Raw genomic sequence first — 19,984 nt, 5'->3', positions numbered from 1 at the left:
TGCACGCACACACAAACACAAAAAAATCCCTCCCCCACACACACACACAAACACACACACACGGTCAAAAAGCCACACACAGACACGCAGTGTTCACAGTTCAACACGTGTGTTCCCTACGGCCCTGCCTGCTCTCTCTGGATCCTTGTGTCTTTAATTGTGTCTCAGTATGGGACCAGGGTGTGTGGAGGGGGGGGGGGGGTTGACAGTGCGGGTGGTATCCCAGTGAGACGCAGGCAAGGCTGGGCACAGCTCCCAACAACACGTGGGCCCTTCCCCGGAGAAAGAAATCACTCTCTCATATCGCTGCCCACATCCTTGAATAATGCTCCAATTCATCTCTGACTCATGACTGTCCCTGGAGAGATTAGTCCTTAAAGAGAAGAGAATGTCTCATTTCTCTCTGCTCTATATCAAGAAAACCTGTTTCTTACATCATCCTCAGGACAATAGTGAGGTATTGATACCCGTATACAAAACATTCTCCTTTAAAACTGGAGGGAGAAAGTCGAGAAAGCTGCAAACTAATTTTCCTATAATTGTACAAGGAATATTTTACCCTCTTTCCTCATGTTATTTAGGATTTCATACCTCTGTTATTCATATATTTTCAAATGCAGCGAGAGCGATTAAACCTACATGATAACTTTTTTATCATTTTATAATAACCTTTATTAAGCCACAGGTTCCCCCCTGCAATTTTTACTCTTTTGCCAACACTCTCCATAGAACAAAACGAAGACCCCGCTCTTGTTGATAAATGTAAACATAATTTGGCACTGTGAACACCTTCTCTATGAAATTAGTAATTCAGCTATCCAGATCATTTTGCTGGCCTTGCAGTTGTTGCGGGGGACACCCACATATATTTGCGTGTGTGTTCATTATGGGCTGTATTTCCTATAGTTTCTTTGCCGCATGGATATTATCCATTTTTATTCGATAAGTTGTTGCATAAGTAAGCAAATTGCCAGCCACACCATTTTTTTTTTTGGTGAGGGTGTATATGCGTATGTGTGTCTGTTGTCTAATTATGCTCTCTATTTTCTGCTGTTTGTTTTGGGTATGGGTGTTACCCTTGTTATTTTATCGCTGGTTGTACATCAGTCAGCGGACCCTAACCCGAGCCTCTTTGTCCCTGCGTGTGGCCCCCAGCTGACGTCAGACAGGCTGGTGTTGCTGCTGGAGCTGCTGCTGGAGGAGGAGGTGCTGAGCAGCTCCACCCTGCGATCTCTGAACACCACCTACCACCTTCACACGCAGGACGCTGAGGTACGAGCCTGCACCCGCACGCACAAGCACGCACACGCACGCACGCACACACAGGCACGCACGTACACACGCCGGCGTACACGCATCGTACAAAGACAATTAGGATTAGTCATCCCAGGATATGATGTCTGCACATAAAAGGCACCTTAAAACATATTGACAGAAGACTTTTCCTACCTATCCCAAAGGCAGTGTGCTTAGTGCTCTGTAGTAAATTCTGCTGTAATTGCAGATTCAATCTTTACTGTGGTCATTACTGACATAATCCTGCAAGTATTTTCTACCAATTTTTAGAAGAGCGCCCTACCTAATGGTACTATTATAGGCTTAGACTTTAATGATGGGTGTATGTGCTTGCACTTGTGCATCGTGTGCTTGTCTGTGCAAGCATATATTCTTTGTGTGTGTGGGGGGAGGGGGAGAGTGTAGGGGCACTGGGTTCATGTGCTTTCCTGTACAGTGTATTCAGATGCCAATTGTTTGAGCTTCTTATGGTATGCCATTATTTTCAGCTTCTTCTATAAATACAGACGTGTATGAGTGAGTCTCTGTGAAAACAGTTGCTCTTAAGTCCCTCTATCCCCATTAGCCCTATCATTAACACACTCCTCCTTTTAGGAGCAAAGATCCCATGAATATTTCATAGGTTTGTGTCTGCGTGATACTTAGCCGGAGTGTTAATCACTGTACCTCTCATGCGATGCACACAGCACCCCGTAATAAAAGTTGCATTTGTTTTGTCACGCATACACACATTCCCGTGTCTATCATTTTAATAATGCTCTTCTATAGTCAAACGCTGAAATCAACCCGTTAGATGCGGTGGCTCAACCCACTCACACTTCAGACATGCTCACACGAAGCATGCTGGCAAAACGCCTCTCCGCCTATCCTCTCTCTCAGCCCACTTTCCTGTCTTTCTCCTCTCTTTGTCCTTTACGGCACAAAGCCCATGCAAATTCTTCTTCAATAACAGATGAATGTAATAGGTGTTCTGGGTGGAGGTGTGGTAAACGACAGGTTGTGTGTGAGACCCAGGTGTGTGTTCATGCGTGCAGTCTGGGGGCCCTGGGGGTCCGATGAAGCTGGCAGACCTGAGGGGAATTCGTTTGCAATTTCCCGGAAAAACTTTCAGAGTTCGCTAAAAATACACAGGGTCATTATGTGCATACTAATGCACTCTTGAACACATGCACCCAGGCACGCACGCACACACACACACACACACACACACACACACACACACACACACACACACACACACACACACACACACACACACACACACACACACACACACACACACACACACATACACACACACACACACACACACACACACACACACAAACCTAGCTGAAGGCAATGATCCAGACCTAATGTCAGTAATGTCATTCAGACGAGCTTAATCACCTTTGTCTGTCCACATAACTGTGTCCATTTATCTCCCTCTCTCCCTCTCTCTCTCACACTGTCTTTCTCCCTCTCTCTCTGTCTCTCTCCCCTCCTCTTCTGGTGACATTACCTTATTAGGCTGTGACATCCGAGTTATTTGATGGTTGCTTCCCTTCATCAGGGTGAGGGTTATTGAAAGAGGAGCAGACTAACTCCAATGCCTACGTTCTTAAACGTGTCTCGGTTTATCCTGCATGGTGTGAGGAAACAATGTCTGTGGCGTGTGAGCCCTCGCTCAAGGGCTGCAGAACCGGAATGAGTGTGAGAGCAGTTGGGAATATGTGCCCCATGTATATGTATTATATTTAAATGTGACCACATTTTTATTCAAGTGTGTGTGCACTTGTGCTTGTGTGTCTATGTGTGTGTGTGTGTCTGTGTGTGTGTCTGTGTGTGCAGCCATGCCAAGCCAAGTGCACTCGCATGTGTGAGTGTGTGCGCAAGTGTGTCAAACAGAAAGAGAGAGGAAGGGAGAGAGACACAGCGAGAGAGAGACACACAGCCAGAGAGAGAGAGAGACACAGCCAGAGAGAGAGACACAGCCAGAGAGAGAGACACAAGCAGAGAGAGCCAGTGCGAGAGAGAGCGTGACTTTGGTTCCCTTCCGTTCACGAGTCCCATGTGATGGCTGCCGTTCCTTCATCCTCGTGTGTGTGTGTGTGTGTGTGTGTGTGTGTGTGTGTGTGTGTGTGTGTGTGTGTGTGTGTGTGTGTGTGTGTGTGTGTGTGTGTGTGTGTGTGTGTGTGTGTGTGTGCGTGCGTGCGTGCGTGCGTGCGTGCGTGCGTGCGTGCGTGCGTGCGTGTGCACCATTGCATGCATGCTTGAAGGGCCATCTGTGGGTCAACCACACAGGCCACATTGTACCGGGTTCCCCCAGCGCCTAGGTGAGGTTAACCCTGCCCGGTCACTGGAGACCCGACCCCCCCCCACTTCAAGCCTTCTCCTGTACCCACGCAGAGGAGGCGGGGGGGGGGGTCGGATGCGATGGAGAGGAAGACTGAGGTCACACACAGAGGAAAGACACCTTTGATTGGTTCAATCCCTCTAACACGCCGAGGAAATACGGCACGTTGTTGTGTTTCACGAGGCCTCCTCACGAGGGCCGTAGTGAGTGAATGAAGGCCCGTCGTTAACCGTGATTTACGTACCAGGGTTTATACGGCGTGGTGCTCTGAGCGTTGGGCTCCTCCACCTCTCCTCCACCCACAGGCTTATCTCTGCATCCATGGGGGACGATGTTCGCACGAAGAGGAGGCTTATACGATGGGTGCCGTCGGCCTTGCTTCTGTAACTTTCTGCACAAGTGTGTGTGTGTGTGTGTGGATTTGTGTCACTGTCTATGTGAGAGAGGAAGAAGAGCAGGGAGGAAGGGGAGTGTGTGTGTGTGTTTGTTGGAGGATGGAGGGGGGTAATGAGGCAATATTATACAAAGGAATGCAGTTGTGTGATTGCGTGTGCCATCAGAGGGGCCAAAGCAGGGGGGGTCCGGTGGGGCGGAGTGTGTGTGTGTGTGTGTGTGTGTGTGTGTGTGTGTGTGTGTGTGTGTGTGTGTGTGTGTGTGTGTGTGTGTGTGTGTGTGTGTGTGTGTGTGTGGGGGCGGGGGGGTAAGGCATATGGAGAGGTGTACCAGGCAGCTGCTCCCCTCTAGGCTCTCCCCAGGAATGTAACCCAGCACACGGAACAGCTGCTGGGGTTGCACAGGCCAGCAGGGCAGGGCTGGAGCTAAGGGCATATATTCTCCCTAAACTCTCTCTAACCCTCTCTCTGTCTCCCTCTCGCTCGCTAAGCTTCTCTCTCTCTCTCTGCCTCTCCCTTTGACTCTCTTTCTCAGTCTCTTCCTCTTCCCTCTCCCATGCTCTCTCTCTGTGTCTCTGTCTCTGTCTTTGTCCCTCTTTTGGTCTTACTTCCCACCTTACTCTTGTCTGTGTTCAAAAACACAAACAAATGTGTTCAAAAACAATACATGCTTTCATTTACGTAGTAGCCCTTTTTGTCGGCAACCTTGTGCATTTAGTTGAGTATTCATATGCATATCTGTGTGTGTGTGTGTGTGTGTGTGTGTGTGTGTGTGTGTATATCAAGAAGACTATGGAAAGAAACATGGTGTTTGTTGTATGAATACATCAGCAGATGAAGGCCAGCGGAGCAGAGCGAGGACGAGTGAGAGGGAGCTCTACCGTCGCCGGTGACCCTAATGTTTATGCAGCAGGTCACGGAGGCAATTTGAATGTGGCTGTTGGCAATGGTGCGTTGCCCAGCCTCATTTTGAATGCTGTAAAAACAAGGGGAACGAGCACAATGGTCCCTCAGTACAGCCACCGCACGAGCGTTCGCACGCACACGCACACACACACGCACACGCACACACACACAAAGAGCTCAGACTCAATAGAACTCAATTGTATCACAGGCAATTTTTTTATTTTTCCCCTTGACACGCGCGGCAGCCTCTGCGTCCTAAGGAGACGTGTTAACTTGTGTTCCAATCAAGGTAATAGCGCAGCACAAGTCAGGCGGCCTCCAGAGCTTATTCGCTGTGGCGTCGGCACACACGGCCAATCAGCCAATGAGAGGAAAGATGATCTGTCGGGGAGAAAAGACACTCCCCCTGAACCTCTGTGATCCTTGTGTGGACATGTGCTTTATGGCCAGATAAGGAAATGGATTGAAACATCCATGGAAAAGTCGTTAAAGTATGCTTCAGAAAGCATTTTTACACTGGGATCCAATTATCTGACAATGTGTCTCGACCACTAATGCACTCAAGTTCCATTGGCGAATAACGCGCACACACACAAACGGAGAGACACACAGACGCACAAACACACATACGTACGCATTGCACACAAATCAGATGATGGCTGAGAGTGGGGGCAGAACCCATCTCTGAACTCTCCTGTAACCGCGGCAACAGAGCTCCTATTGATCCTTCTGGAATAGAAACCTGGCATCGGCTTACACACACACACACACACTCACACACACACACACACACACGCACACATACACACACACACACACACACACACACACACACACACACACACACACACACACACACACACAGATAAACAAACACACATGCACACATACACACACACACACACACACACACACACACACACACACACACACACACACACACACACACACACACACACACACACAGATAAACAAACACACATGCACACAAACACAGATACAGAAACACACACACACACAAACTCTAAAAGCCATCCACAGAGGCACACAGTCACAATCAAGCATGACAGCACAAAATAAACACGTTCAACCACTACAATTCTGTATATGGACATTGACAGATCACTTTATGAAATGTACATTTCAGAGCAGAACATGTTAGGAAATGAGTGCAAATCCATATTTATCCGCATCCAAGATTTTGAGATTGAGAGGTTAGGTTAGGTTTGAGAAGTTATGTCATGGTCAGGCAAAATGAACAGAAATAAACATTGTATCCTACCGGTGTACCTTAAATTGGCATGTCAGTGCAATGTTCTCTAGTTTTGTTCCTTGAATGAAGGTTTGCAAAAGCTTAGTTTTCTTTATATTTAGAGAGGATGCTTATATCTTCTTCAATTCAATTCACGTTATTTCTTTGGTCATTTTTTGGTCAATGGTACAAAAATGCAGTGATCTTAAGGGACTTGTTTGTGTGTGTGTTTGCTCTACTCCCAGGTGAGGCATCGCTGGTGTGAACTGGTGGTGAAACACGGGCATTCCCAGGCTTACCAAGATGTCCAACACTTCCTGGTTCACGACCAGGTAAATTAATAAATGCACGCAGCTTTTTTTGTTTAGTCTGAGGTATACATAGGCATTATAGTATACATTGAAGTAGAGGTGCTTTATGTGCGATTGGAGAGATATTAAGAGAGTTTGCAACAAATCAACCAAAAAAATGTCCAATTATTTTCTAGTCCTTCCCTCCCTCCCTATATTTCTCCTCCATCGATAAGTTTGCTCTCGCACACCTGTGATTTGACAGGCAAGATGGTTTTGCAGACGCTTTTATCCAAAGCGACTTACAATAAGTAAATTTGTCAATAGAACTCAAAAACACTCAAATAATAGCTCTTAAATCCTACGGACTGCACCGCTTAAGTTGCGAGAAACATACAATCCAACATTGTATAACGTGTTTGTGTGCCTGCGTGTGCACGCTTGTGTGTGTGTGTGTGCATGTGCGCTTGTGTGTGTGTGTTTCAGGCCATGGGAGTTTATCTGTATGGGGAGCTGATGGTGCAGGAGAAGGCAGATCAGCAGGCTCTCGCCCGCCGCTGTCTCTCATTGGTTCAGGAGGAGATGGACCAATCAGCACGCAGAGTTGTGGAGGAGATGATCCTATGACGTCTCAGGTAATCTGTCAGGCTTAACCCTCATTGGTTTATAAATGACATGTTTCATTGTACACCCATGTTGAGTTAGTCGGGGTGAAAAAGGCCCAATCAGAAGAGGACATTGGGATTCTCTCTGCAGACCGATATTCATCCCAAATGTGAATATCAGCATTGTCTCACCAAGCCAATGGCGAGCCCTTATCCCTGAATCGGACTTGAATCTTTACTCCAGCTTTACCAGCATTCATTTTTCCTGAGTCGAAGAAATGTGGTTAAAAGTATGTTTTGATAAGGTCACCGTTCATTTACTGTGAAAGGGATTTAGATGGACATGCACAGCAAACATACTAAACTATGTTGAATTCCCCTGGTGGAAACAATGCACCGCTGAAGCGAATTGTGTTATTACATGTAATCGAATTGTACGTTTTCAGTTTTTTGCCAAACACACACACACACACACACACACACACACCTATCTAAACTTAACAACAGCAGCCATTTTCCTGTGTTCTTCTTTTACCGTGTCAATGGGAGCTTTGATATGTCTATTTTGTAACTGCCCATCTGATGGGCTTTATCCAAGAGACCTTTGTGTTGAATCCATCCTGAATCCCTGATGTCATCTGTCCCATGCATAGTCCTAGCTGAAGTCACCGGGCTAACTAGGCAGTGTGTGTGTCTGTTTGTGTGTGTGTGTGTGTGTGTGTGTGTGTGTGTGTGTGTGTGTGTGTGTGTGTGTGTGTGTGTGTGTGTGTGTGTGTGTGTGTGTGTGTGTGTTTGCTATTCTGTATATGAGTGTGTATAGAATTCTCCAGGCCATGACAGGATGTGTTTGTCAGGCCGGGCATTGTGGGGAACTTATTCCTCAAAGTAAACGATAGGCAGGCAGGCTTTGGTCCGGGTTGGCTTACTCAGAAGAAGTCAGACTAACTTCTTGCTGTTTACCTCAACATTCCTCTGTGCACATTCGTACACAGGCACAAGAAAGAAGGAAAGAAAGATAAAAGGAAGAAAGCAAAAGGGGGAGGGAAAGGTTCTGATTGGGGGACTGCTGGACCAGAAGAGTCCCTTGGTGATTATTTGAAGACGGATATTTGTCTCTATCAACCTGAATGACTTCCAGGCCCAAATGCCTTGTTTATGCTGTGACTCAAGTCACCGCAGGACACCTTTATCTGCAGACACGCAAACACACACACACACACACACACACACACACACACACACACACACACACACACACACACACACACACACACACACACACACACACACACACACACACACACACACGTGGCACACACACACACACACACACACACATACACACACACACACACACACATCCACACACTGTACACACCCACACCCATCGAGCAAATACGCACACACACACACACACACTTTGTACACGTTGCACGCACACAGACAGACAGACACACACGCAAACACACACACACACGTTGCACACACACAGGCGCGCGTGAGAAGACAGCTTTATGTACTTGCACAGGACGGGGAAAAGCTTTCTCAGTGAGTGCTCTCTGCCTGGCCTGGTCCTGATAAATATCTTTGATGTACACATATACCGTAACCCCTAGCACACACACACACACACACACACACACACACACATATTTCATCATGACGGTGCAGCTCTCTGCTGCGGCTCTCTGCGGGGCCTGGATGCTACTGAGGCAGTGGGGAGCCAGATGGAGGAAGTAAAGAATTCTGACATATTGTTAGCCGTTGTGTCCCATTGGCTTAAACAAAACCAGGGCCTGTAAACAGCGATGGATGGTACCGGTCAACTAAGTGCGGCGCCAAATCGCTCGCCAATTAAAATGATGGAAGAACCAGCACCGCTTGTGTGTGTGTGTGTGTGTGTGTGTGTGTGTGTGTGTGTGTGTGTGTGTGTGTGTGTGTGTGTGTGTGTGTGTGTGTGTGTGTGTGTGTGTGTGTGTGTGTGTGTGTTTTTTTTGTGTTTGTGTGTGCTTGCATGAATATGTTTGTGAATGCATAGGGTGTGTGTGTTGCCTCATGTCCTTCTCCGAGTCCCTGCAAGTCGCTATCTTATGTAATAGCGACTTGCACAAGCATTCCAGCATTATTGAAGACACGCACGTCCACTTACATACATACATACATACATACATACATGCGCATACTTAATGTAACGGCCTTTTTTCCATTTTCCAATGTTCCAAACTAAAGGCCGTGGGTGACGTGGATTCGGCTTCAAGTTTACGCACAAACACAAGTTTCCAAAATAGAGTTCTGTTTATTCCAATGGTCTTCTTTGCATGAAGTTCTAACAAATGTTTTCTATTTCCATAATCCAAAATGCTTGTATTAGGTGTGTGGTAAAATCTTTTTATCTTGCCCAAAACATGCCACGCCGCCCGACATTACTTTCCAACTATGCTAGAGCGGTGGGCGTGACCTAAAATCACCTGCGCCTGTGCCTAGGTAGGCGTATACAAATCACGGGTCGAAGTGAGCTTAACAAAAAACAGAAACGGCCATTACATTCCGGCCCCTAATTCTTGAACAACAAGTAATTATAAATCTATATACAATATATACAAGTGAATGGCCATTACAAGTACGGTGAAAAATGTAAGCTTACATACAATTCAATGCTATTTGCTTTCCTTTTTTTTTCTTTTTTGTGGTTTTTTTGCATTGTTATTAAAGTTCATACTCAAGTGCATTTACAAATGGTTTTCGGTCCGTAAACAACAAAAATTCTTCTTCTTGAAAGGGAAAAAAAAGGCTTCAAGTGTATGCAATGGTCTGTGTGCATGTGTTCTGTGTGCTTATGGACTGTGTGCATGTTTTCAGCATAAAGGTTGTGACGCCTATTGCATCACGGACTAAATCAGTAAGTGAGCATCTGTAGATGTGTAGAGTCAGAGGTTCAAGAACATGACTCCGTTGGAGGCGAACATTCACTGTTGCCCCTTAAACTACCCCCACCAGGAGGCAGATCTTGGTGATGGGCTTTTCCAACTCGTTGGTCTGTGTCTTGACACGGACCCGTCGAACGCACCCTTTGGAGTCTGCCATGGTGTCGGTGATGCGCCCAATGGGCCACGCACCTCTGGGTGCGGACTCTTCCACCACGAGCACGATGTCACCAACTGTGAAGTTTCTGTGAACTTTGTTCCACTTCTGCCGCTCTTGCAGTTGAGGGAGGTACTCGGTCGTCCACCTCTTCCAGAAGAGGTCGGCGATGTATTGCACTTGCCTCCAGCGTCTCCGAGCGTACAGGTCATCCTTCTTGAATAAACCTGGTGGCAAGATGGGTTTACCTTTCAGCTGAAGAAGGTGGTTTGGAGTCAAGGCCTCGATGTCATTGGGATCGCCAGAGGAGGTGGTGATTGGACGGTCGTTCAGTATGGCCTCCGCTTCACAGAAGACTGTCTGCAGGGCTTCATCGTCTAGGGCTTGTTGGTTAGTTACAGAACGCAGCAATCTTTTTACGTCCTGCACCAAGCGTTTCTGAATTTTGCTGTGATTCAACTCTGCAATGGCTTGTTTCAACTCACGGTTTGTGCTGACGAAGTTGGTTCCATTATCCGTCCGGATTTCTTTGACTTGGCCTCTGCGGCAGATAAACCTCCTGATGGCGTTTATACAGGAATCTGTATTGAGGGAATGCGCCACCTCCAGGTGTACTGCGCGACAGGTTAGGCAAGTAAAAAGTGCTCCATATCTTTTAACTAGGCTTCTGCCTTTCTTAACTTCTATTGGCCCAAAATAATCTAGGCCCACATGTGTGAATGGTGGGGCATCAGCTGTGACTCTGTCAACAGGCAGGTCAGACATTTTCTGCTCACCTGGTCTTTGGCGCTGCTTTAGGCATATCACACACTCACTGATGATCTTTCTGGCTGCTGCATTTGCATGAGGAATCCAGTACTTTCGTCGTAGGGTTGAGAGCATATGATTTCTTCCCCTGTGACCAACTTTATTGTGTACATGTTGAAGAATGAGCTTTGAGACGTGACTTTCTTTTGGTAGTATTGCAGGGTGTTTTGTTTCCACAGGTAGAGCGGACCTGCTCAGCCTACCACCAACTCTCAATACATCATCAATGGCAATGGGGTCAAGTTTGTACAGTTGACTGGATTTCTTTACACCACCTGATTTCAGTGCAGCCAATTCGCTGGAGTAATGTTTCTTTTGCACAAAGCGCACTATTGCCTCCTCTGCTAAGAGCAGGTCATCGACTGTGAGTGGTAAGTAGTTTGTTTTCTTTACCTGTTTGACAGGAGTTTGATCTCCACATTGTGCATTTTCTTTTATCTTTAGCCTTAGCTTTTCTTTCAGTTTCATAATCCATGCCACGGCTCTCTTGAGCCTTGTCCAGCTAGAGAAGTGCAGCAACAGTTTAGTGGTGGGACATACTTCTTCCGCCTGTGCGGCGAAGGAAAGGACCTCCTCTCTCACTTCTGGGTCAGCGTCCGGATGCAGCGATGCTTTGTCCACGCTTGCTGGCCACTCACGCTCGGTTTTTCCGAGAAAGTCAGGACCAGTGATCCAGGTTGAGGACTTCAGGAAGGCTCCAACTTTCATGCCTCGCGAAGCTGCGTCTGCAGGATTCATCTTAGAGCCAACATGTCTCCACTGACCGACATTAGACAGTGAACTTATGATGGAAACTCTATTGGCTACATAGGTCTTAAAGCGAGTGGTGGTGTTTGCGATGTATTTTAGGACGGTCATGCTGTCGGACCAAAAGACTGACTCACTGAGGTTGAGCTCCAACTGTTTTGACAGCATCTTGTCCAGGCGCACAGCAACGACTGCTGCAGCCAGTTCCAGGCGAGGTATGGTGACGTGCTTGAGTGGAGCCACCCTTGCTTTGCCTATAACAAAAGCAACACACACTTCCTTCTCGCTGTTAGTTAGCCGTAAGTATGATACGGCACCGAATCCAACTTCGCTGGCATCACAAAAGTGATGCAGCTGTGCCATTTCTACATTTCCAAATTCACTAGGTGTGAAGCATCTTCTGACACTGAATGAGTGTAACAGAATCAAATCATCCACCCACCTTTGCCATGTTTGTGCCATCTCTGGTGGTATTGCCTCATCCCACGCCAGCTTCAACTTGCACAGCTGCTGCAGAATCTGCTTTGCGGGGAGTATCACCGGGCTTAAGAACCCTAGTGGGTCGTAAATGGAGCTCACACTTGACAGTATTTCCATAAACTGTTTGTCCTCCACAGACAATTCAGCGTGTTCGTCACAGTGCTGTTCGACAAAATCTTGATTATACTGCTTAATCAACATTTCTTCCAATTTTCCTAATGAGATGCGATTCACCTGTACGGAAGCTGTATCGCTGTCGTCGCTATCTTCTTGTCCAAGTGGGCCGTTGATGACCCATCCAAGACTAGTCTGGACAGCGTAGGGTCCATTACCTTCACTGTTGACTATTTTCCATGGTTCCAGTGCTTTAGGTGCGTTTGCACCAATCAGCAGTCCAATACTTGCATTGATGGGCGTCAGTTCCACTTCTTGTAAGTAAGGCCATTTTTTAAGGTCTTCTTCTTTGGGTATGTTGTCTTTCGTGACAGGGATTGACTTTTGAGTGTACACATCTGGCAGTCTCAAGAATTTGTTGTCATTTAAGGCAGCTACTTCCAAGCCAGAGATCTTATGACTACTCACATACTTCTCCTGCCCCATCGTCTTCAGCAGTATGTCCATTTTTTGTCCAGGTGCGTTCAGCTGAGTCATTAATGACTCGGTACAGAATGTGGCTGAGCTGCCTGGGTCCGAGAAAGCGTATGTTTCGATTACTTTTGTGCTTTTGTTTAGTCTGACTTTGACAGGTAGAACAGACAGCGAGCATTCTTTAGAACCGACCCCAGTATCACCTTCAGAGTCCAAGGACACAAGTGCGTTGGAGACCGTTTGTGTTTCATGGTCGGCTGGGGTGTTCTGAGGTTTTGGTTCGATGTGCAGAACTGTTGGATGATTCTTACTGCAGGTGCGGCATGTCAGCCTTTCTTGACAGTTCCTGCTTAAGTGACCTTGTACTAAGCATCCAAAGCACACGCCTTTGCTCTGTAAAAACGTAATTTTGTCTTTGTTTGGTTTCTTTTTGAATGTTGTGCACTTGTCAAGTATGTGGCCGTCATTGCAAAACAAGCACTGAATTTTGCCTGCATTTCCAACGTTGGGCGTGTCACTCTGGTGTGGCACCTGAGCAACAGAGGTGGCGAAGCTGCTGCCTTTGGCTTTTCCAATTGACTTGGGGGTTGGTGGTGTTGTGGCTTTTGCTCTTGTATTTTGAATTTCACAGAAGACGGGGTCCATTGCAGCTCTCACTTGCCTTTCCAGGAAGTCCAGTAGGTCTCTGAATTTCACTCTCCGTTTTTGCTCCTCTCTGATGCTGCACACTTTCATCCTCCAGGACTCACGCATCCTGAACGGCAGCTTGGAGACGAACACCTTCATGTGTGAGGAGTTTTCCATTTCGTCCAAATATCCGGCGTCCTCCGTTGTGTTATAACTGGTTCTTAGGAAAAATGTGTATGATCTTAATGCTACACCTACGCCGTCATCTGCTTTCAGGGCTGGCCAATCCAATGCCTTGTTCAGAAATGCAGCTGTAACTTTCACTTTGCTTCCGAAGTTCCACTCCAACTGCTTTTTAGCCTCTCCGAATGCAGTTTGTGGGCTCATATGCATGCAGCTCTGCACCAGCTTTCTGGGCTGCCCAGATGTGAATTGCTCTAAATAATAAAGCTTAACCTGCATATCATCTGTCTTGCTCTCAATGCCTTGTTCAAATGCTTTGATAAAGGATCTGAATTGCAGGGGATCACCATCAAAAACTGGTACTTGTATGGGTGGTAAAGGTGACTGTCTCTGCTGCTTAATCAGCATTGCAGTAATCTCATTTTGCCTGCGCATTGCTTCAGCTAAATCGGGTTGGTCATTATTACTGTCTGCACTTTGCTGTAGATGACGTGTTTTTGCTTTGCTTTTTGCATATATGGGGGGGGCGACTGACGTAGTAGGTCCAACGGTAGACAACGGAACGGGAGCCGGTGACATTTTTGTCTGTTTCATAGCTCTTTGGGGCGATATGAATTGTGTGGGTGTAGAGGCTCCAGAGGACGCTAGACTTTTCGATTTTTGTGTTTCTTCTTGTTCTTTAAACACCTGTGACTTCGCCTTTGCGATGGCCAAGTTAGTTTTAACGGACAGCGTTTCTCTTTTGGCTTTCATTACTGCGTTTAATTGGGCTTCTTCAAGTTCAAGCGCGTGTTTTTCTTGTAACGCGTCAGCCTGCTTTAGCAGGGTTACGCGCTCCAGCTCGGCCTGAATTGCCATCTCTGAAAGGGTTTTACTTTTTCTACTGGCAGAGGATGAACTAGAGGACTTGCTCGCAGCTGCTTTGCTACTGGGGCGTGCGGGTTTTGCGGTCTGTGAGACGCTATCGTGGGGCTCTACGTCATAGCTTTTACGAGATGCAGCGTGAGACACATTTTCCACGGCGCTTACATTATTAGCGGCATCCTGCGAGGCGTCTTGTTTTAGCCACGTTTCTATGTCATCAATAAATTCTCTGCAGCTTATCAATTTGGGTTCATACCAGTCGGTGTGGTCAGATTCTCTCTCGTCCTCGTTCAATAAGCTTTGCACAGCCACTTGTACGTCCATAAACTCCTCCAGGAAACGATTGTAAACTTTCATGTGTTCTTCAATGACGGTGGTATTCTCTCCATTATCGATCAAAGTGTGAATTTCATTCCGCTTTCGTGTGAGAGCGCCGAGTTTTCCACTTCGCTTCTTAATTAAACTTAAAACTTCCCTTTCCTTTCCCAAATCTTCCTGCTCCTGCTGCATAATGTTCCAACTAGGTTTGTTTCCGCAAAAATCCAAAGAATGTTTTCAAACTAAAGAGTCTTTGCTTTGTCTTCTTTTAAGTCTTTAAACTGCAGCTCAAGCGGGTCCACCCCGACGTTGCGGGTTGCTTCAGAGTCAGCTGTTAGTCAGTCAGCTGTTACTCACGTCTTCTCGTTTCGGCTTCCAAATTCCAGTAATCCAACAGAAACGTTCCAACAGATAATCCAATTCAATTCGATATCTTCCAAGTTCGATGTCCAAACGAAAGAAAGATTTTACTTAATGTAACGGCCTTTTTTCCATTTTCCAATGTTCCAAACTAAAGGCCGTGGGTGACGTGGATTCGGCTTCAAGTTTACGCACAAACACAAGTTTCCAAAATAGAGTTCTGTTTATTCCAATGGTCTTCTTTGCATGAAGTTCTAACAAATGTTTTCTATTTCCATAATCCAAAATGCTTGTATTAGGTGTGTGGTAAAATCTTTTTATCTTGCCCAAAACATGCCACGCCGCCCGACATTACTTTCCAACTATGCTAGAGCGGTGGGCGTGACCTAAAATCACCTGCGCCTGTGCCTAGGTAGGCGTATACAAATCACGGGTCGAAGTGAGCTTAACAAAAAACAGAAACGGCCATTACACATACATACATACATACATACATACATACATACATACATACATACATACATACATACATACATACATACATACATACATACATACATACATGCATCCACAACCACACAGGTGGTAGATATTGCATGCAAGAAGGGTACAATCACAACGCAATTACACACACCCAAAGGCCCTCCGACACACAGACATATGTAATTACACCCACACACATACGCAGACTCATTGACACGCATACGCCCTAAGATTACAGTGGGATTACCCTGAGGCAGCGTGGGGGGGCGGGGGGTGGGGTGGGTATGAAGTGAAAACAACATGTCAGCACCAGGTATGTTCTCCCCCCCCCCCCCCCCCCCCCCCTCCCCTTACATACCTCTGGAATCCCTCCTGATCCGCCTAATGAGTGGGCATAACGCCGAAGCACTCAGCCTTGACGAATGAGGGAGGATGGGGGAGGAGGCTGGATCTACAGGTCTCTGGGCCTGATGTCAGTGTGCGTGATTGCGCATGTGAGAGAGGGAGAGGGGGGAGCGAGAAAAATGATCATGTTCTTTCATGTCTGGGTTGTGAGGGTTCCTGGCGTGCTGATTTGTGATTTATGATAAAATCACATTGCCAGGGATTACCACACAACCCCGACCCAGCCGGCTGCCATGGTATCAATCCCCCCCCCCCCACAAACACAACCCTAGGAACCCAACTGACCTCCAGCAAGCATGATTCTCGGAGAGCATGTGCCCTTTAAGGCGTGTGTGTGCGTGTGTGTGTGTGTGTGGGTGTGGGTGTGTGTGTGTGTGCGTGTGTGTGTGTGCGTGTGCGTGCGTGCGTGTGTGTGTGTGTGTGTGTGTGTGCGGGAGCGAGAATCAAGTTCAGACTTTTGGAGTAAAGGACAGAGTGGGACTTGGGTTTCAGACTATTTGATCAGACCACACAAGTGAATTTAGATGTTGGATACAATGAGACAAAACCAACCAAAGATGCCGATTTCCAGCGAGAGTTGGAATGGACACCGGAAGCAACAAACTACAGGCCATACATGAAGCGGCGTGGATGCGCGTGCGTGTGTTTGTGTGTGTGCGTGTGTCTGTGTGCGTACGTCAGTCAGTCAGCCGGAGAGCCGGTGCGCTGTAACCTCTGTCTCCAGCCAGGTGCAGAGCTTAGCTGATTGGTGAACAGTGATTGATCTCCTCTTTGTTCACAGTGGCTAAGTTCTGCACCTGAGGAGAGCATGACCCTGAGCACCAGACAGGAAGGAAGGGAGGAAATCAAGGGAGGAGGCATGGAAGGAAGGAAGGAAAGGAAGGGAGATAAAGGGGAAAGGAGGAAGGAGGGAAGATGAAGAACTGATCTCAAAAGCAAAGAGAGATGTCAATCTTCATCACAGTGGTATTCTAATAAAAACCCGTTGATGACGACGTGTGCGTGCGTTTGTGCACACCGCGCCCTCCGAATGCACAACACATGTGTTTACCATCACACATTCCTTCTATTCCATCAGGTTTGTGTTCTCTCCCTCTCACGTATCGCCTCCGCCTCTTCCTCTCACATATCTGCTCCTCTTCCTCTCCCTCCTGTCTCCTCCTCTCCTCTCCCTCCTGTCTCCTCTCCTCTCCCTCCTGTCTCCTCTCCTCTCCCTCCTGTCTCCTCTCCCTCCTGTCTCCTCCTCTCCTCTCCCTCCTGTCTCCTCTCCTCTCCCTCCTGTCTCCTCTCCTCTCCCTCCTGTCTCCTCTCCCTCCTGTCTCCTCTCCTCTCCCTCCTGTCTCCTGTCCTCTCCTCCTGTCTCCTCTCCTCTCCCTCCTGTCTCCTCTCCTCTCCCTCCTGTCTCCTCTCCTCTCCCTCCTGTCTCCTCTCCTCTCCCTCCTGTCTCCTCTCCTCTCCCTCTTGTCTCCTCCTCTCCCTCCTGTCTCCTCTCCTCTCCCTCCTGTCTCCTCTCCTCTCCCTCCTGTCTCCTCTCCTCTCCCTCATGTCTCCTCTCCTCTCCCTCCTGTCTCCTCTCCTCTCCCTCCTGTCTCCTGTCCTCTCCTCCTGTCTCCTCTCCTCTCCCTCCTGTCTCCTCTCCTCTCCCTCCTGTCTCCTCTCCCTCCTGTCTCCTCTCCTCTCCCTCCTGTCTCCTCTCCCTCCTGTCTCCTCTCCTCTCCCTCCTGTCTCCTCTCCTCTCCCTCCTGTCTCCTCCTCCCCTCCTGTCTCCTCCTCACCTCCTGTCTCCTCTCCTCTCCTGTCTCCTCTCCTCCCCTCCTGTCTCCTCCTCACCTCCTGTCTCCTCTCCTCTCCTGTCTCCTCTCCTCTCCTGTCTCCTCTCCTCTCCCTCCTGTCTCCTCTCCTCTCCCTCCTGTCTCCTCCCCTCCCCTCCTGTCTCCTCCTCCCCTCCTGTCTCCTCCTCCCCTCCTGTCTCCTCTCCTCTCCTGTCTCCTCTCCTCTCCCTCCTGTCTCCTCTCCTCCCCTCCTGTCTCCTCCTCCCCTCCTGTCTCCTCCTCCCCTCCTGTCTCCTCCTCCCCTCCTGTCTCCTCTCCTCTCCTGTCTCCTCTCCTCCCCTCCTGTCTCCTCTCCTCTCCAGCCCACCATCTTCACAGACTCCTCTTGCCTGACCTTTCAGCTGCCGACATTGTCTCCTCCTCCGTCTCCTGTTACATCCAAACTTTATCCTCCATCTTCTCCTATATCGCCCCCCTCGGCCTTCCACCGGCCTCCCACCCTCTCACCTTTCTACTCCTGTAATCCCCCCCCCCCCCCCCACACACACACACACACACACACACACACACACACACACACACACACACACACACACACACACACACACACACACACACACACACACACAACCTCCATTTTACCTGCCAGTCTGTTTATATAACCACCTTCTGCTCCCTCACCTGCGGTCTGTCTCATGTCCGTGTGTGTGTGTGTGTGTGTGTGTGTGTGTGTGTGTGTGTGTGTCTGTCTGAGCTCAGAGGCCACTTCATGTGTTGGAAACCCCGCGCAGCGCTACTAATGAGCCCCCCCCAACGCCGTGCTCTGACGCTTCATCCGGCCCATCTCCCTCTCTCTTGCTCCTTTAACGTGTTCTCTTCCTTTCTCTCCATCCCTCTTTGACTCTCTTGTTTCCTCCACCGCTTCTGTCGCTACTTTTTTGTTACCCCCTGCTTTTCCTTTGCCCAAAACTGGTAGTTTCGGTTCTTTCCTGTCTTTCACCCTTTTCTCTTACTCCTCGTCTCTCCCCGTTCATTTCCTTTGGATTCTTCTCTCTCTCTCTCTCTCTCTCTCTCTCTCTCTCTCTCTCTCTCTCTCTCTCTCTCTCTCTCTCTCTCTCTCTCTCTCTCTCTCTCTCTCTCTCTCTCTCTCTCTCTCTCTCTCTCTCTCTCTCTCATTGCAATTTTGAGAAGAGCTGGTTTTTGGGAAGGAGAGCGGTGAATATTCTGTACTGTTATTGAGGGCTGCAGCCAAGTATTTAAAGTGGGAGCCAGCCTAACTGGCTACCACTGCTTCTAATGAGGCCTAGAGAGACTTCATGGCTGCTAATCCTACCGACAGACACTGTATTGGAAGCTGAGTCTCCCCTTATGATCTTCATCATCAGCAGCATTATCACTCCTCGCCTCGTCCTGTTCACGTTTTGTTTTTCGTTATTAGTGCAAGGATTCTTCAGGGATTTTCATGCAACAATGTTTACCGACCGGAACACACTAATCATCATAATAATAATAAAAAATAATAATGAGGAAGGGAGATGCTGATGATTTATATAATAAAAACATTTTTGTGATAGTTCCCGAAGCCACTACCCTCATTGTTTATTTTTATTTTTAAAAGGTATTATTTCAAGACATTCCTGGAGATATATCAGGAATGGGGGAAAGGTGATGCAAACAACAGCAAGCTAGAGGAGACCGCCTGCATTTGACACTGGGGAACATTGCCACTTACTGCCATGGTGGGACACTTTAATATATTTTATATTAGCCCAGCCGGAGTGTCTAGATACATTGGCAAATCAGTATTCAGCTCCGGGTCTAAATGATTATGCCTGGGATTATGGACTAGGTAATGTTTAGGCTGTAAAAAAAAATAAGATAAAGGCATAAGTATAAATAAATGCATTGATTCAGATTTTATCTCTCTTTCTCTGTGGGATGAAAGAAGAAAAAGTCCAAGTCCTTATGGACATGTTCCCACACTGTTTAACACCAAGCGTAGCCAAGCATTTGAAAATAGAAGAGGCTAACCTCTCTCCCTTAGCTACTCACTTATCAGGCTCTCTATATTTGTACAATGCGGCGTACCTTCCTGCCCGATGCTTTTAGCTTTTTTTCCCTAATTGTTCTTGAGATAAATGAAAGGAAACAGAATGTTCTGATCCAGTGATACAAACAAACGCAGGAATTCCC

General features: G+C 47.6%; 3 protein-coding genes across 6 annotated transcripts in view; 1 reads left to right on the top strand and 2 right to left on the bottom strand.

The window, feature by feature from the left end:
• aopep (aminopeptidase O (putative)) overlaps positions 1-19,984 on the top strand; it is an 80,098-nt gene that overhangs the window by 57,965 nt on the left and 2,149 nt on the right. Inside the window, exons 15-17 of one of the 3 annotated variants that reach the window (XM_030358537.1) lie at positions 1,156-1,272; positions 6,427-6,513; positions 6,958-7,106. In XM_030358537.1, the coding sequence (XP_030214397.1) occupies positions 1,156-1,272; positions 6,427-6,513; positions 6,958-7,098 (345 nt within the window). In that variant the 3' untranslated portion in view covers positions 7,099-7,106. Of the gene's footprint in view, positions 1-1,155; positions 1,273-4,812; positions 4,970-6,426; positions 6,514-6,957; positions 7,107-19,984 lie in introns of those variants that run through there. The other 2 variants (XM_030358538.1, XM_030358540.1) reach the window with 2 other exon arrangements.
• LOC115545409 (uncharacterized) lies at positions 9,353-13,956 on the bottom strand. 2 transcript variants are annotated; one of them, XM_030358536.1, is made up of 2 exons: positions 10,643-13,956; positions 9,353-10,580 (listed from the first exon to the last, which is right to left on the bottom strand). In XM_030358536.1, the coding sequence occupies exons 1-2, from the start codon at positions 13,866-13,868 to the stop codon at positions 10,549-10,551; spliced, it is 3,258 nt and encodes a 1,085-aa protein (XP_030214396.1). In that variant the 5' UTR covers positions 13,869-13,956; the 3' UTR covers positions 9,353-10,548. The 2 variants fall into 2 exon arrangements, with proteins under 2 accessions (XP_030214396.1, XP_030214395.1); XM_030358535.1 differs by having other exon boundaries at positions 9,353-10,384.
• Positions 18,443-19,984, bottom strand: part of fancc (FA complementation group C) — a 29,703-nt gene continuing 28,161 nt past the window's right edge. Inside the window, exon 17 of the mRNA XM_030358548.1 lies at positions 18,443-18,536. The gene's annotated coding sequence lies outside the window, so the exon portion shown is untranslated. The remainder of the gene's footprint in view (positions 18,537-19,984) is intronic.

The sequence above is a fragment of the Gadus morhua genome, chromosome 6, assembly GCF_902167405.1.
Source record: "Gadus morhua chromosome 6, gadMor3.0, whole genome shotgun sequence".
In the NCBI taxonomy this organism is placed as follows: Eukaryota; Metazoa; Chordata; class Actinopteri; order Gadiformes; family Gadidae; genus Gadus; species Gadus morhua.
The sequence above is the reverse complement of the archived record's forward strand: the minus strand, read 5'-3'. Positions and strand labels throughout refer to the sequence as shown.